At 41.1% G+C, this 16,502-nt stretch overlaps 1 protein-coding gene across 5 annotated transcripts in view; it reads left to right on the top strand.

Moving 5' to 3' along the window:
• Positions 1–16,502, top strand: part of LOC309817126 (S-adenosyl-L-methionine-dependent tRNA 4-demethylwyosine synthase TYW1) — a 228,545-nt gene that overhangs the window by 60,830 nt on the left and 151,213 nt on the right. For all 5 annotated transcript variants that reach the window (XM_082645113.1, XM_082645114.1, XM_082645111.1 and 2 more), the window contains exon 12: positions 12,096–12,273. In XM_082645113.1, coding sequence (XP_082501239.1) covers positions 12,096–12,273 — 178 coding nt within the window. The remainder of the gene's footprint in view (positions 1–12,095; positions 12,274–16,502) is intronic.

The raw sequence follows: 16,502 nt of genomic DNA, 5'->3' as shown, positions 1-16,502 counted from the left end.
CCAGGAGCTTCTGTCCCCATGGAGTTGGCCACCCTCCTGGCATGTTCACCAACCCAGAAGCTCATCAGATCTTGTTCAAGAGACTATAGAGCTTAATTTGTAGCCCCCTCTTCCCTTTCTCACAGGTCTGTGTGGTTGAAAGTTCCAGTCCCTTAAACACTTGGTCTTTCTGGTGACCAGCCCCAGCCTAGGCTATTTAGGGATCCTACCCTATGTCACCCCATTTGCATAAATTTAGGTATGCTCAAAGGGGGCTCCTTATGAAGGACAAAAGACACTCCTACCACTCAGGAAATCCCAGGGGTTTTAGGAGCTTTGTGTCGGGAACTAGGAACAAAGACCAAATCTATTTGTTATTTTTTACCATGGTACTTCTTATTACTATTCTGATTTCCTAGGAGAAATTGGGAAAGCAATGTAAATAATGATTCAAGATCAATAATAATTTATAAAGGATAGTCAATTATACCTTTATTTTATTCTTTATGAATTTTCTAGGGAAAGTTGCCCTGTACATATTTGTGTGTGTCTGTGTATGTGCTAACCTATTGTACATCTTCAGAGATGCTAATAAATATTTTAATATTTCACCTTGGCTTTTAGTCTCAAGCATTTTTTTTTTTTTTGAACAAGTCATTTTCTCTTATTTGGATAAAGCAGTGTCTCTTACCAGTCTTTTGGAAAATTAAATGAAACTCTGTGGTGAAGAACTAGGAAATCTCCACATCAGGAATTTATTAGCTTTTCTTAGACTGTTTGTTGATTTAGTTAATATTATTGATTGTTGATCTTCAAATAAACCATATGCCTTTTAAATAAATTTCAAGGCAAAGTCTTGTTTTCTTTTGGATAGTTACTAGTCAGAATTCTCCAGAGAAACAGAGTCAACACACCCACTGTGTGGGTGTGTGTATATATATATATAGAGAGAGATAGATTGATAGAGTGAGATTGGCTTAAGGAATTGGATCATGTAATCATGCAGGTTTGGCCAATCAAAAAGATAGATAAAAATAATCCATTGGGGTAGACCAGCAGGCTGGAAATTTAAGGAAGAATTGCAGTTCAGATGCAGAGGCAGTCTGCTGGCAGAATTCCTTCTTGCTTGGGGGAGGTCAGCCTTTGTTCTTTTAAGGCTTTCAGTTGATTGGGTGGGGCCCACCCACATTAGAGAGGGCAGTCTGCTTTACTCAAAGCCCACTGACTTAAACATTAATCTCATCCAAAAGACACCTTCACGGCAACATCCAGAATAATGTTTGACCAAATATCTGGGCACCGTGGCCCAGCCAGGTTGACACATAAAATGAACCATCCCTGGTAATAATATCAGAAGCAGGGAAATGCCAGTAATTTTATCTTTAGAGTCTAATCAGTTTGTTTTGGTTTAGTGCCTAAAGAGTCAGTTGAACCCATAAATAATGGGGTGATGGCTGAAGATGTGTGTTTCCTGGACATCTGGGAATCTCCCTGAATAAACTGTGTCCCAGGGGATTTGTATGGGAGGAAGCAGCCCTGAGGAGTAGACATTCATTTTTCCATTCCGAGATGTCCTTGATACAGAACGACAATCTGAGTTTTGACGGTAATTTTTCTGACAGGAGTATTTTTGCAAGTGCACTTTAAATGGAAATAAGAGATGAATAAATCATGAGGCTGCCTTTCTTCATGTTAATAACATGTGTTAGGTGAGGTCGGTGAACACTAGTCTTTGTTGTCTGCCTAGCTTGTTGGAGGGTGCAGAAAGGTATACCTGGTTAGTAACCTTGTGCTTGCCTTTTTTTTTTAATATTTATTCTTATTTATTATTTATTTATTTATGCTGCGCTGGGTCTTAGTTGCGGCACGCAGGATCTTTAGTTGCAGCATGCGGGCTTCTTAGTTGAGGCATGTGGACTCCTAGTTGCAGCATGCATGCGGGATCTAGTTCCCCGACCAGGGATCGAACCCGGGCTCCCTCTGCCCCCCACATTGGAAGGGCGGAGTCTTACCCACTGGACCACCAGGCAAATCCCACCTTGTGCTTGCTTTAATCAGTAGGCATCTCAGATGGTTTGTCTTTAGGTATCTATGGTGTAAGAGACAAAACGGTTTTAAAACATATATATATTGTCTTGTAGGGGGAGGACAGATACAGGATTGCAGGGAGAAAGAAAGAGCATGTCTGTGAACAAGTGAATCCTGAGTAGGGGTGAGAATGCCTAAGGGGGTGAGGATGGCCCCCAAACATTCAACAACTGCCATTCATTTCATCCTTAAAAACAGCTTTAATAATCTACTTTGCCCTTGTAATTCTCACAGAGGATTCTTTTTGCATACCTTAATTGACTTGACAAAATGTTACCATGTCAGCAAATCATGTCTTTAATATAATCGACAACAAATTTTCTAGAAAGGTTTCCAAATTGCAACTGGTTGATATTTGTACACCGACACTCTTCAGGGTACCAAAGCAGTTTTTCTTTAAAGTAGTAGTAGAAAACAGGTGTATATTTGAAGGTGTGATGGGCAGTAGACAGGTCGGCACATGGGCATAAAGGAGCTCTCATTCATTATATTTTCACTAAGATGAGAACTTCCTTAGTTTCCAATTTTTGGATGGTGGTGACTATTTGTTAATGCTTTTTACTTTATTCTGTGCTTAATTAAGACATTACTTTTTTGAAAATCTGTCTCATTGCTATCATAACCAAAGCAAATCCTGCTGTGAAACTATAGTATTAGAAAAAGAAAAAAAAAAACCTAATTACCACAGGATGAAATACATAATTTATAAGAATCCAAAGTTCTTCTGGAAAACTGGGGTGGTCTACGACACAACAATGTTAACTTTTTTCTTTTTATTATAACTTTGGCAAAATGATAGAATTTTAATATTTCAGAGTATTAGTTATGTTTTCTATGTTCTTGGCAGAAAGTAATCTGGTGTTCAAATTGATGGTTGTTTACTGTGGGCATTCAACTTGGCAGTGAGATTTTATAACTTCACTCAGTCTTTATCAATGGTTATAATCTAAAGTTTTCTTTTTTAATGAACCTGAATTCCTCCTGCAATCAGTGAAATCTCTATGTTCTATCTTTTATTCATCCTTAAGGGTATAAATAAAACAGGTCACCCTCCTTTCTGGTTAGTCAGCTTCAGGGTGAGGATGGTGAGACTAATGCAAGTCACTCTACCTCTTCTGAACCGAGTACCATCACCTGGGTGCAGCTCTGACACACATCCTACTTCTGGATGGTAAAGATGCAGGAATGTAACTCTAGATTTCATATCAGCCCCTGGTGGAGAGTCTACTTTTTTTCCTAGTTCCACATTTATGCCTTTTTAAAAAATTTACAGTGCTTTATTTTTACCCTTTAATATACCATGGTTATTTTTCCTTACTAATAACATGAATTGATCTGATTTCTTTTTTTAAAATTATTATTTTATTTATTTATTTATTTATTTTTGGCTGCGTTGGGTCTTCTTTGCTGCACGTGGGCTTTCTCTAGTTGCGGTGAGCAGGGGCTACTCTTCGTTGCCGTGCGCAGGCTTCTCACGGCGGTGGCTTCTCTTGTTGCGGAGCACGGGCTCTAGGTGCGTGGGCTTCAGTAGTTGTGGCGCATGGGCTTAGTTGCTCTGCAGCATGTGGGATCTTACCGGATCAGGGCTCGAACCCATGTCCCCTGCATTGGCAGGCAGATTCTTAACCACTGCACCACCAGGGAAGCCCTGATTTCTTTTTTAGTCTAAACTTCTTAAACAGTCGTATTATGAAAATGTCCAAGTATACACAAAATAGAATGGCACAATAAACCCCCATATCCTTTTCTCCCCTATTTAAAAATTGTCAAAATTTTGCCATACTTACTTCTCTGTCTCCCCTTTTTTCTTTGCTGAAGTAAAGACAAATCCCAAGTATCACATTTGCCTTCAGACTTCAATATGAATCTCTTTTAAACATTAGATTTTTTTCATAAACACAATATCATTATCACAGCTAATAAAATTATTATTTTTTTTAACATGACTGTTTTCTTCCAGGTTTACTGAGGTACAATTGACATATAGCATTGTGTAAGTTTCTTCCAGGTTTACTGAGGTACAGTTGACATATAGCATTTTGTAAGCATTGTGTTTTCTTCCAGGTTTACTGAGGTACAATTGATATATAGCATTGTGTCATGCACAACATGACAATTTGATATATAGACAGACTGTGAAATAATTACCACAATATGATTAGTTCCATTTCCTTCTTAGTTTGTCATTTTCTGGGTATCTCCACTTTAGCCTTTCCTTAGAGGTCACTCATTAATAATTTCCCTTACTCTAGCTTGGAGTCCTGTTTTACAGGGTGCTTTCCTAGCCCATGATGATCACCCGCTCTCTCCTATGGGTCTGGTTCAGTCATTTGATGATAGTATTTTTGTGTAGGATGAGACTTGTTGTGCATACTGTTGTTTTTGCCTCTGAGTGTCCAGCTTTAGCTGAGTGGCCAGCCTTGAGCACATTTTGAGAATATACTCATCTTTTAAACATTTCCTTTTCATGCATCTGTTCTCAATCCCAAGGGCAATCATTGTCTTTTCAGTTATTTCATTGATCATTAAACCAGCTTTCTTCCCATGACTTTTATTAGCTTTCCCTTTATGTGCATGCAAAATTAACTTTACATTGATTACAAGTAGGTCAGAATTACAGTGCAACTCTGCCTTTTTTCAAAATGCTCACTGCCCCCCTCTAAATACCCGCATGGCAGGGAGAAATAGTTTTCAGAGAATGGAGTTCAGGTTTCTTTAGCTCAGCTTCCCATCAGTTCAGCTGACATCAAGTGAGTGAACACTGTCTGTGAGGAACGTCCTCGGTGCTGAACATGCAAATGTGAAGATGACATCATTTGTTGCTAGACGTTTTTATCTATAGTTTAAGCTAGAAGTGAAGTAATGCAAAAAATAAAGGGTCTCCAACAATGGTCCTCAGGAATAAGGTGTGCTAAAGTACACATCCAAAAGGAATGTTGGGGAGGCGGGGAAGAGAACACCACCTGCTAATTGTTTTCCGAAGCTTATTTATGAAATAAACATCATAGTAGAAGTGGTTGTATCAAAGATATATTATATATGACTTTCAGCCAGGAGGGGTTCTTAGGAACATCTTTGGCCAGGAACTATATTGTTATTTGAGAAGAAAGAAGAAAATGTTTTATTTCTGATTGGTCCAATCTTTAGAAAGAGGAATACTCACACATATCAATTATACCTCAATTTAAAAAAAGGCATAAGAAAGTATTCAGAATAGAGGGGGGTTAATCAACCCCCCCCAAAAAACCCCCAAAGAAATAGGAACACTCTGTTGAACCTTGTATCATTTTAAAAATTATTTATTTATTTATTTTTGGCTGAGTTGTGTCTTCATTGCTGCGTGTGGGCTTTCTCTAGTTGTGGCGAGTGGGGGCTACTCTTCGTTGTGGTGTTTGGGCTTCTCATCGTGGTGGCTTCTCTTGTTGCGGAGCACCGGCTCTAGGGGCGTGGGCTTCAGTAGTTGTGGCATGCGGGGTCAGTAGTTGTGGCTCGCGGGGTCGAGAGCGCAGGCTCAGTAGTTGTGGCGCACGGGCCTAGTTGCTCTGTGGCATGTGGGATCTTCCCAGACCAGGGCTTGAACCCATGTCACCTGTGTTGGCAGGCAGATTCCTAACCACTTCACCACCAGGGGAGCCCGAACCTTGTATCATTTTTATTTCTGGGTTATTCAGCTTATTGCTATGACCTTAGGTTAAAAATTCTGGAATCTTAAGTTTCTGCTTTGGCAGCTTTCAGTAAGGTAAGGGGTGCTTCCTAGTTAATACGATGCCTGTAGTGAGTGTTCAGGATCAGGAAGCTGTTCAGGCTGATAAACGTCACAAAACTTGCTTAAGAAAAAACAAAAAGAAAACTAACAACGACAACAACAACAAAAACCTCCAAACCAAAAAACCAAAACAAAACCAAAGCAGAGTTTAGAGGTGAAATGGATAAGGTTTAGGGAAACATGAAGTGAACAGGCTCTGTGTGTGTGAGTGAGAGAGAGAGAGAGAGACAGACACACAGACAGACACACAGTGGGAAATATCCCTATAGATTTGCTATTGAACTGTAGTGTCTGCTGTTGCCTGGGCTGTCCTCCTGCTCCAGGACTGCTTTCCGTTAGAAATTTGGAGGATGTCTTATTTTCTGACATATTTCTTTGAGGACAGTGAAAGATAGCATGAGGTTGAGTCCCTGAGGGCCTTGTGTTTGGGGGAGCACTGTAATCGCCTCTGACAGTGAGCATGAAATAGAAATGTGCTTCTTGAAGGAGAGAACCAAGGTTTTACATATTCTCAGTGCCTTACTTTTGAGAAAATAAGGATAATTTTAAAATCCCAGAATTATTCTTTTAAAAGCCTTATCCACAGGCTTTTTTTTGGTCTTGGTTTTTGTTTGTTTTTGTAGTTGTCTGATATTTATTAGCTGTAGCTCTCAGAGAAGATGGCAGTTGATCTCTTTGCCTTTAAGTTTTCCTCATTCTTCCCTGATAGTGTCCTTTGTTGGTCCCTCTTCCTTTCCTCAGGTATGTGATTGCGTAGACTTCTGTCCTTGGTCCTCTTCTCTAACTGCCCTTTTTGCCTTGGTAATCTGCTTCGGGCCCTTGGATAGAAATACCATCCATTTCGCAAAAATGTTTATTTCCACCTAGGCCTTTCTCCCAGAATCCAAACTTGAATGTTGGACACACATTCAGCTATCTAACAGACATATTAGACTTCACGTGTCCAAAATTGAACACATGGTATCTACCTGCACCCCCTTTCCCACCCCCCCAATACTTGTTACCCCCATGTTACCCCTAAGGCTTTCTTACCGCCAACTTGTCTCAATTGATGGTGACTCCTGCTTAGGCCAAAAACTTTATAGAAATCATTGACACCTCTCTGTTTCTCATAACCTACATCCAGTCCATTAGAAAGTCCTTCAAACATACCTTCAAAATAGAGCCGTTGACTATACCTTTGAAATAGGCCCAGCTGATAAGCCCTTCTTGTCACCTCCACTGTCATCACCTTGGTCCAAGCCACCATCATTTCTTGCTTAGATTATGTAATATCCTTGTGGCAGGTTAGCCTCTCTGCTTGCCCCTCTATTCTCAACATAGCACCCAACGTGATCCACCCTTCTTTGGCCACCCTTCTCAGAGCCCTGCCGTGGCCATTCATGTTACTCAGATTCCTTGGACATGTCAGCATCTCCCTGCTGTCTCGGGTGGGCGAGGGGAGGCCGGAGAGGCAGGCAGGCACACTCGGTGTGACTTTATGTAAATACGTAGTAATTTATGTCTGACTTTTTTGCTTTTTCATTTCTCCAAAAGCGTTTCTATAGGGTACCAGTCCTTCTTCCACCACTTGCTTTAGTCTCAGTGCCCGTATCATAGGAGGAGGGTCCATGTCGTAAAAGAAGTCAAAAGCAGTCTTGAATAATCGAACGCTTCTGAGATTGCCTCGTGTCCATTGGCTTCTGGCACTGCCTCTTCTCTGTCTTCTTCCTCGTCACCTGGCACTGGTTAGGAAGCGCTCATCTCCATGCAGTCCTCTTCTGTTCGCTCCTCTGGTGTGGTGTCTGCTGGCTCTTGAATTTCTCCAAGACCCGTATCTTGAAGCCCCACCTTTTTTTTGTTGTTGTTGTTGTTAACTATATCCACAATCTCTTGCTTGATTTCCTTGATCGGCTCTGCCGTAAATCCTGTGAAGTCATGCCCAACAAATGGACACAGTTATCTGTAGCAGGAATGTATTGTTTTTGGCTTGATGGCTTTCACACATTTTTCTAGAACAAGGATGGCATCTTCAGTGGTGTAATCCTTTCAGACGTCCCTAATGTTCTGTCTGTCAGGGATCTGACAGTCCTTTCCTTAGAGCACCATGTGTAATGAGGCTTAAAGGTCCTTCTGACCCCCTGATCTAGAGGCTGAATTAGAGATGTTGTGTTTGGGGGCAAGGAGACCACTTGGACGCCCTTGGTGTTGAACTCATGGGGTCTGGATGGCCAGGGGCATTGTCCAATATCAAAAGAACTTTAGAAGACAGTCCCTTACCAGCGAGGTACTTCCTGATTTCAGGGACAAAGCATCCATGGAATCAGTCCAGAAAAAGTGTTCTCATTGTCCAGGCCTTCTTTTTGTACAACCAAAAGCCTGGCAGCTGGTGTTTATCTTTTCCCTCCAAGGCTCAGGGGTTAGCAGCTTTATAGAGAAGGGCAGTCGTGATCGTAAACCCTCCTGCATTTGCACAGAACGGTGGAGTCAGCCTACCCCTTCCTGCCTTAAATCCTGGTGCTGGCTTCTCTTCCTTGCTAATAAATGTCCTTTGAGGCTTTTTTTTGCACCTCAGAATAGAGCAGTTTTGACTACATTAAAAACCCGTTCTGGCAGACATCCTTTCTTCTCAATGATTTTCTTTGCTGGGACTTCCTTTGCTGCCTCTTGGTTGGCAGAAGCTGCTTCTCCTGTTACCTTGACATGTTAAAAACCAAACCTCTTTCTAAAATCAAACCATCCTTTGCTGGCATTACATTCTCAAGCTTTAGGTCCTTCACCTTCCTTTTGCTTTAAGTTGTCATATAATGACTTCGCCTTTTGACTCATATTCGTCTATAGGTATGACTTTTTTATAACAATCCTGCACCCAGATAAAAGCTGCATTTTCAATATGAGGCACAAAGGCGTTTTGCAAAAAGCGCAAGGTTTTCACGCCTGCTGGTGTAGCTGCAGCGACAGCTTCATGAATTTCCTTTTCTTTTTTTTTAACAATGGTCCTTACACTGGACTCATTTATCTTGAAGTGGCAGCCAACGGCAGCTGCAGATCTGAATCTGCGGTACCTATCAAGCCATTCACCCTTTTCTTGTCACGTGATGATTTTTCTCTGCTTCTTGGGAGCACTTCCAGCATCACTAATGGCACGTGGTGTGAGTCCCGTGGTGTTATTTCAAGGTTCATGGTATTGCACAAACATGATGAAAACTACGAGAGAACTGCGAGAGATTGCCTTTTACTGCAATTTGCAATTGACTGGAGAGATGAACTGCTCACGTGGAGATGATGAGCCTCACGTGGCGTGGCATTTCAAGCAGATACTTGCAGCACTTGCGCTCAGTGCGGTAGCAACAGGAGATCTTAGGGAATTATTACCGAGGTACAGTCGGTACTATGGTTAATTTTGTGCAGTTATGATTTAATACTGCAACTTTACGTTTGTTTACATTTCTCTGGACTGGGAATGGTGCCGTGTGTGGTCCTTAAGTGTTTGTGTGAGTACGTTTTGATACATTTTAACTTTAAAAAAATTTATGTGTATTTGGGACTTCCCTGGTGGTCCAGTGGTTAAGACTCCGAGCTCCCAAGGTTCCATCCCTGGTTGGGGAAGATCCTGCATGTCGTGTGGCTGGCCAAAAAAAAAAAAAAAATTATGTGTATTTTATGGTAGTAAATGATAAAATAGACAAGTATCTACATATATTTTATGCATTCGAGATATACCTAAGTTATTCTTAAATTTTCTGGATATTTCTGTGCTGTGGGGGGCATCTGCTAGTTTTTTCAAATTGTCACAAATCTCCAAAAAATGTTCCTGTGTGTGTGTGTGTGTGTATATACATATATACACACACACACATATATATATAAATCCACATATATGTGGGCCTGCACAGTTCTAGCCCTTGTTGTTCAAGGGTCAACTGTATGTTGAATTGAATGGAATTACCATTTTATTTAAAATAATGGAAATAATTGAATTTCTGTTTCAATTCATGAAATAATTACAGTAATAAAAATAAGATTTTTTTGAATGCTTATGTGCTGGGCCTGGTACCAGACCTGTTATTTCATGTGGCTTATTTCGTTGAATTCTTATAACTGTGTGCATGTGAAATCCCTATTTTATAGATTAGGGAATGGGTGTAGAGGGAGTGAGTGGCTTGACCCAGGACACAGACCAGCCCTAGTGGTAGAGCAAGAATTTGGACCTGGTGTGTCTGACTTCCAGTGGTTAGGGCCCAGCCAGTGCTCAGCCATTCTGCTTTCTGAGTTTTAGGTTAATTTTGCAGTTCTGATTAAATCTGCCCTTCTACTCATCTTCTCCCGGCGAGATTAAAGTTACTGATTTTTTCTTTTTTTTAACAAAAAGGAAACTTTATACTTAATGCTGAGTTGTCTTGGTAACACAGACTGCGTTATGGATCAAGTTTTATTTAAAACCTTGATTCACTTAAGATATTAGATTTCAATAACTTAAAAAATTATTCATCCCCCAAATACTGACATGAAATACATTCTTAGAATTGCAGTTAGGTAGTCATAAAAGAAGATAAAAGCTGCCACTTTTAGATTGTTCTGATTTTAGCATGCATTATGTTGGTTTGACGTCTTGGGTATTTACTTGCCCTTGCTTATTTCCAAGTAGATTGTGTGTGTGCGCCTGTGTGTGTGTGTAAAATAATGTCACTTCCTGGAAACTCAAGCACAAGCAAGCAGTGAAAACTAACTTTATTTTCTCCAGATTTGTTGTTGTTGTTCTTTAAGGTGATAGTGACTGGGATTTAATCATTTTAAGAAACCAGGATAAAGGTGATGAGAAGAAAAAATCCTTAATGAATTTTTTTTGTGTGTGCTAGGCCCTCTTCTAAAGCTTTTAAATGCATTATCTCATTTAATTCTAAGAAACATTCTTTGGGCTAAGTACTGCTTACAGTCAAGAAAACTACTTTTCAGAGATGGTTCATAAATGACTGAGAGGGAATATGAACATGTTTCTTCCTACCTTCAATCTCGGTGAGGAATCTGTATCCTTTAGAGAGAATGTGTTCTTCAAAAAGAAACTACGTAATGGATAGAAATATCTGAAGTAAGGGAGATATGTTTTTATTTGCCTTTTTAAGCAATTTCCAAGTCTTTCAAACTCTGTGTTAGATTGAGGGACTTTCAAGCATGCTTTCTATTTTTTTTTTTTCATGCATGCTTTCCTACAGTACATCGAGTCTAGAGCAGTGCTGCTTAACCCACCCTGTCCACTCTAATCACATGGGGAGCATTTAAGAAATAGGGATGTCTCAGGCTCTCATCCCTAGAGGTTGCGATTTAATTGGCTTGGGATACTGCCTGGACACTGGGATTTTTAAAAGTTCTTTGGGTTATTTCTCAATGTCTAACTAGGGTCGAGAACCAATGGTGTGTGGCGGTGATTCCCCAAACTTGTCTGCGTACTAGGATCACCTGGGGAGCTTCAAAGCTCCTGATGCCTCTGCCCCTTTCCCAGAGATGGTGATTTCATTGGTCTGTGCTGTGGCCTGGAATTTGGAACGTTGACAGTTCCAAGGTGATTCTAGTTGGCATATAAGTTTGGGGGCCTCTGGTTTATGCAGTGGTTTTTCACTTTGGCTGCACATTAGAATCACCTGAGGAACTTTTAAAGCTCCCGTTACTCTGGCTTGCATCCACTCCAGTTAAACAGAATCTTGGGCAGTGGACCTAGGCCGCCATAGTTTACGATACTCTCCAGGTGATTCCAATATGAAGCCAAAGGTGAGAACTGCAGGCTTTTTCTCTCCTCTGTTCTTTTGGACCGACTGCGTTTAGTTTCTCGATTCAGAATACTTGAGGAATGAAGGCGGCAATGATTGGTATAGGAGAGGCTTTCCTTATGCAACTGTACTGAGTTCATTGTCTTAGATCAACACGAAAGAATGCAGAGCTAAGCAAATTATGGAAAGTAATACATCCTGTGTTCCAAATAATTAGCTAATAACAAAGTTAGTTTTGCCTGCTTGTATTGACGTAGTTTAATTAGTACTAAAACCAAGGATGAGATTGCTGATATAATAATTCTAGGTTTTTTTTTTTTCTGGTTTAATAACGTTAGGGTTGCCCCCCACCCCCAGGCTCTTGTTTTGTATTATTTGGCTGGTATCAAAAGTAATTTTGCCCTCTAAAATCAAAGAACCATTAAGAAAAATTTAAAAAAATTTAAATTAAGAAAAATAAAAGTGATGTTCTCTATCTGTGCCTTATTGAGCTTGTTCCTTTCCACCATGTTCTCCAGGAGTGCCAGGTGTCAGAGAGGACCGCTTTGAGGAAGGAATGACAGTAAAGCACTGTGCATTATCCCTTGTGGGAGAACCCATCATGTACCCAGAAATCAACAGGTTTTTGAAGCTACTCCACGAGTGTAAAATCTCCAGTTTCCTGGTCACAAATGCACAGTTCCCTGCGGAAATCAGGTGAGTGGTCCAGCTTGTTCAGATACTGCTGCTTGACTGTGTTTGACTGAAAAGTAAAACTAACAGGCATTAATATATTCAGAAAGGATTTACTGATTACTGAGTACATACAAATGTTGGCTTTGAGTGGACAGAGCTCCTGCTTTTAAAAATCCGTTCTATCGGGGAAGATAACATCAGTTTAAGAAATAGAGGCACAAATAAATTGCTGGGGGAATTCAAAAGAGAAAGCAACTTGTTTTTAGATGAGAGAAACAGGGTAAAACTTCTCAGAAAAGGCTTCATTAAATTTGGATCTTAAAATATGGCTGGGATGGGTACTTGGGGAGATAGGAAACTGTGGATTTTTAATAAGAACTGTCCGAGAAAGATACAGACATGGGGTATTTGGGATACCATTATGTAAATATAGTTGATTAGGACCACAGAGTGTGCGAAAGAGACTGGCAGCTGGAACCCAAGTTGGAAAGGTTGGGACAAGATTGCAGAGGACTTCAAATGCTGTTCTTTAGAAAGATCTTGCTTTCTGCAGAGTAGTCTGCCAGCACGGTATAAAGTGGGTGAGCCAAGAAGCAGGAAACTGGATAGGAGATTATACATTTGTCTAGGTAAGAGTTAAAAGGATGAAAGTAAGACAGAATGAGGAGTCTTAAAGAAGGTATCCCTGAGGCATGATAAGCTTGGCAAACTGTTTGTATGGCTCTGTGAGCCCTGCACAGAAGAGGACTTAACTGATGACTCGGAAAGTTCCAGCCATGTTGATTGCTAGGACTGTGGGGCCCTGTAACAGTTGAGGGATCCTGTGAGGAAGAAGCGGATTTAGGAGGTAAGATGATGCGGTTGGTTTGGATGACTTAGAGGGAGGGCTGTCCAGGTAGAGATGACCATCTCCTGGGACCTGGAAACGACCTGATTTTGCATTATACTTGAACTATACACATACTATAGTACCAAAAACATTAAATTTTACTTGGTTGTTATTTACTTGTGCCTTCTTCATTAGCCTGTGAGTCCCTGGGCCAGTGACCCCTGCTTATTTATCTTTATGCCACTAGTATAATTCCTGGCACACTGTAGGTGCTTGGTTTAGAATTTAGCATCATAGGAAATCAAAGAGTTGATTAAAATTATTAGTTACCAGGCAGTAAAGTGAAAATCAGTAACATTGTCACAAAGATAGCTAAACTATTACTTTTTGAAGTTGTATAAAAAGTTAAAAGGGAAAGGTTTTTTTTTTTTTTTTTTTTTTCTTTTTGCGGTATGCGGGCCTCTCACTGTTGTGGCCTCTCCTGTTGCGGAGCACAGGCCCCGGATACGCAGGCCCAGCGGCCATGGCTCATGGGCCCAGCCGCTCCGCGGCATATGGGATCCTCCCAGACCGGGGCACGAACCCGTATCCCCTGCATCGGCAGGCGGACTCTCAACCACTGCGCCACCAGGGAGGCCCAAGGGAAAGGTTTTTAAAAAGTCAGTGTGTACATTTTGCATAGGGTCACTATTCCTTTTTTTAAATTTTTATGTTAAGATCTTTGACTTTTCAAATGGCTCATGAGGGCGGGGTTCAGATAGAGTGGTGTTGGGATACACACACACACGCACACACACATACGCACACACGTATAGAAAAAAGGAGTCTATCCCAAATTTAAGACGTGCAGGTCGTACCTGGTATCTGAGGAGGACTGGTTCAGGACTCCCTGCAAATACCAAACCCCACTGATGCTCAAGTTCCTTTTATAAAATGGTATAGTGTTTACATATAACCCACGCATATCCTCTCATACACTTTAAATCATCTCTAAATTATTTATAATACCTGATATATTGTAAATGCTCTGTAAATAGCTGCTGGCACATGGCAGATTCAAGGTTTGCCTTGGGGAACTTTCTGGAATTTTTTTTCCCTAGAATATTTTTGACTTGTAGTTGGTTGAATCCGTGGATGTGGAACCCTCAGATACAGAGGGCCTACTGTAATGCCTAAAAAGAATTGAATGTTCCAGGAGTGGCATGTCAGATAATAAGCAGAGAGGATGATTCATTGTTTGATAATACATGGTATTCCTTGTGAATGCCATCATGGATTGAGGAAAATGATAGAGAATTAAATAAGATATGTACTTGAAAGTGGTCCAAGAGAAAATGGAAAGAGAAATTTCTTAGGTGCAGATAATATTATTTCCGTGAATTAGGAGGACTGTAAATACCAATTGTCTCTGGTGTCCTACAGAAAAACAAGGCTATAGATTTACTAATATAGCACGGAGATCATGAATTTTGGAAGTTACCTCTAATGTTGATGCACTTTGCTCATTCAAATCAGCTGTTAGATGAACCTCTTGCAACCATTTTATCTTTGAGCATACATTAGGAAGTAATAATGTTCTCTGGGTGGTTGGCTGTGTACTAATTTTTTTTTAATAAAAAATTTCTAAATTACTACTGTGCCTAACCCATACTCTTTTGGTATCTTTTTTTTGTTTGTTTTCTTTTGCGGTACGCAGGCCTCTCACTGTTGTGGCCTCTCCCGTTGCGGAGCACAGGCTCCGGACACGCAGGCTCAGCGGCCATGACTCACGGGCCCAGCCGCTCCACGGCATGTGGGATCTTCCCGGACCGGGGCACGAACCTGTGTCCCCTGCATCGGCAGGCAGACTCTCAACCACTGTGCCACCAGGGAAGCCCTCTTTTGGTATCTTTTGAAGAAGATCTTGACTTTGTCAACTAGCCTTCCCTTGACCCACATGCAAGCATTACATTCAGGCTAGTGGCCTTTTCAGGATGCTTAACTTTTCTTTAAAAGGATCTCAGTCTCCCCTCCAGCTCTAAAGCATATGGTTCTTTGCTGACAGTTCTCCCACTGAAGGGAGTTTTCACAGTGAGTGGTCCTCGAGGATTTGTTGAAGATAGAAGCAGACACCTTAGGCAAATGAGGAAGCTTTTGCATGCTAGGTAGCTTTATGTTTTTGGTTGTCGACATAGAGGCTAATTAATAAAAGTGACAAGAATGTGTAAGACACTTAATGATAGGTCTGGTGGTGATTGCACAAAAAAAAAACCCTTTCTCTTGAGAAAAAGCCTTCTTAGTTCCACAAAAACAAGTGCCTTTATAATGGTATTTTTTAAAATTTAATTAATTTATTTTATTTTTTTTATTTTTGGGTGTGTTGGGTCTTCGTTGCTGCGTGCAGGCTTTCTCTAGTTGTGGCGAGTGGGAGCTACTCTTTGTTGTGGTGGGCGGGCTTCTTGTTGCTATGGCTTCTCTTGTTGTGGAGCATGGGCTCTAGAGCGTGTGGGCTTCAGCAGTTGTGGCACGCAGGCTCAGTAGTTGTGGCTCGCGGGCTCTAGAGCTCAGGCTCGGTAGTTGTGGCGCACGGGCTTAGTTGCTCTGCGGCATGTGGGATCTTCCCAGACCAGGGCTCAAACCCGTGTCCCCAGCATTGGCAGGCGGATTCTTAACCACTGCGCCGCCAGGGAAGCCCCTATAATGGTATTTTTGATAGGTGTAAAACTGATATATGATACACTGTAGCATGTATCAGTTATCTTTTGCTGTAACCACTTGCCTTAAAACTGAGTCAGTCAAACTAGCAACGATTCATTTAGCTTGTAATTCTGTGAATCGGCTGGGAGGTCTTTTCATCTTGGCTGGATTTGCTGGTCTCAATGTTGTTCATGTGTCTAGTCAGTTGGCAGATATGCTGAGATGGCTGGTTTATGATGGCCTTGCGTGGGACAACTGGGGCCTCTTACTTGTGTAGCCTCTTATCCTCCAGCAAGTCTGAAGTTGACCACGTGGTGGCAGGGTTTCAATGAACAGCAAGAAAGGGTAAACTCCAACACACAGGCATCGTTCAAGCCTCTGCTCGTGTCACATTTGCTCACTTCTCCTTGGCTAAAGCAACTCACGTGGCCAAGCTTGGAGTCAGTGAGGGGCACTCAAAGCTACATTGCAAAGGGTCATGGGTACAAGGAGAGGGAGAGTTTATGGCCATGTTTGTACTCTACCGAATAGCACAGCAGGCTGTGCTTTGTACAAGGAGGATAACCTTGAGCGTACCAGGACTCAGTCTTTTTCAGGAACTTAATTAATTATGTGAGAAAGCTTGGAGAGTTCTTGAGACCAGAAGTCGCAAATTGGCAATTGATAAGGAGTAGGTTTTATTTGTCCTGTAGCATGTTTAGAAACTTTTTTTTTCTTTTTTTAGCCAACATTTAAAATCCAGAAA

The sequence above is a fragment of the Mesoplodon mirus genome (genome assembly GCF_964341445.2).
Source record: "Mesoplodon mirus genome assembly, chromosome: 15".
Classification (NCBI taxonomy): domain Eukaryota; kingdom Metazoa; phylum Chordata; class Mammalia; order Artiodactyla; family Ziphiidae; genus Mesoplodon; species Mesoplodon mirus.
This window is presented reverse-complemented; position numbering and strand designations above follow the sequence as displayed.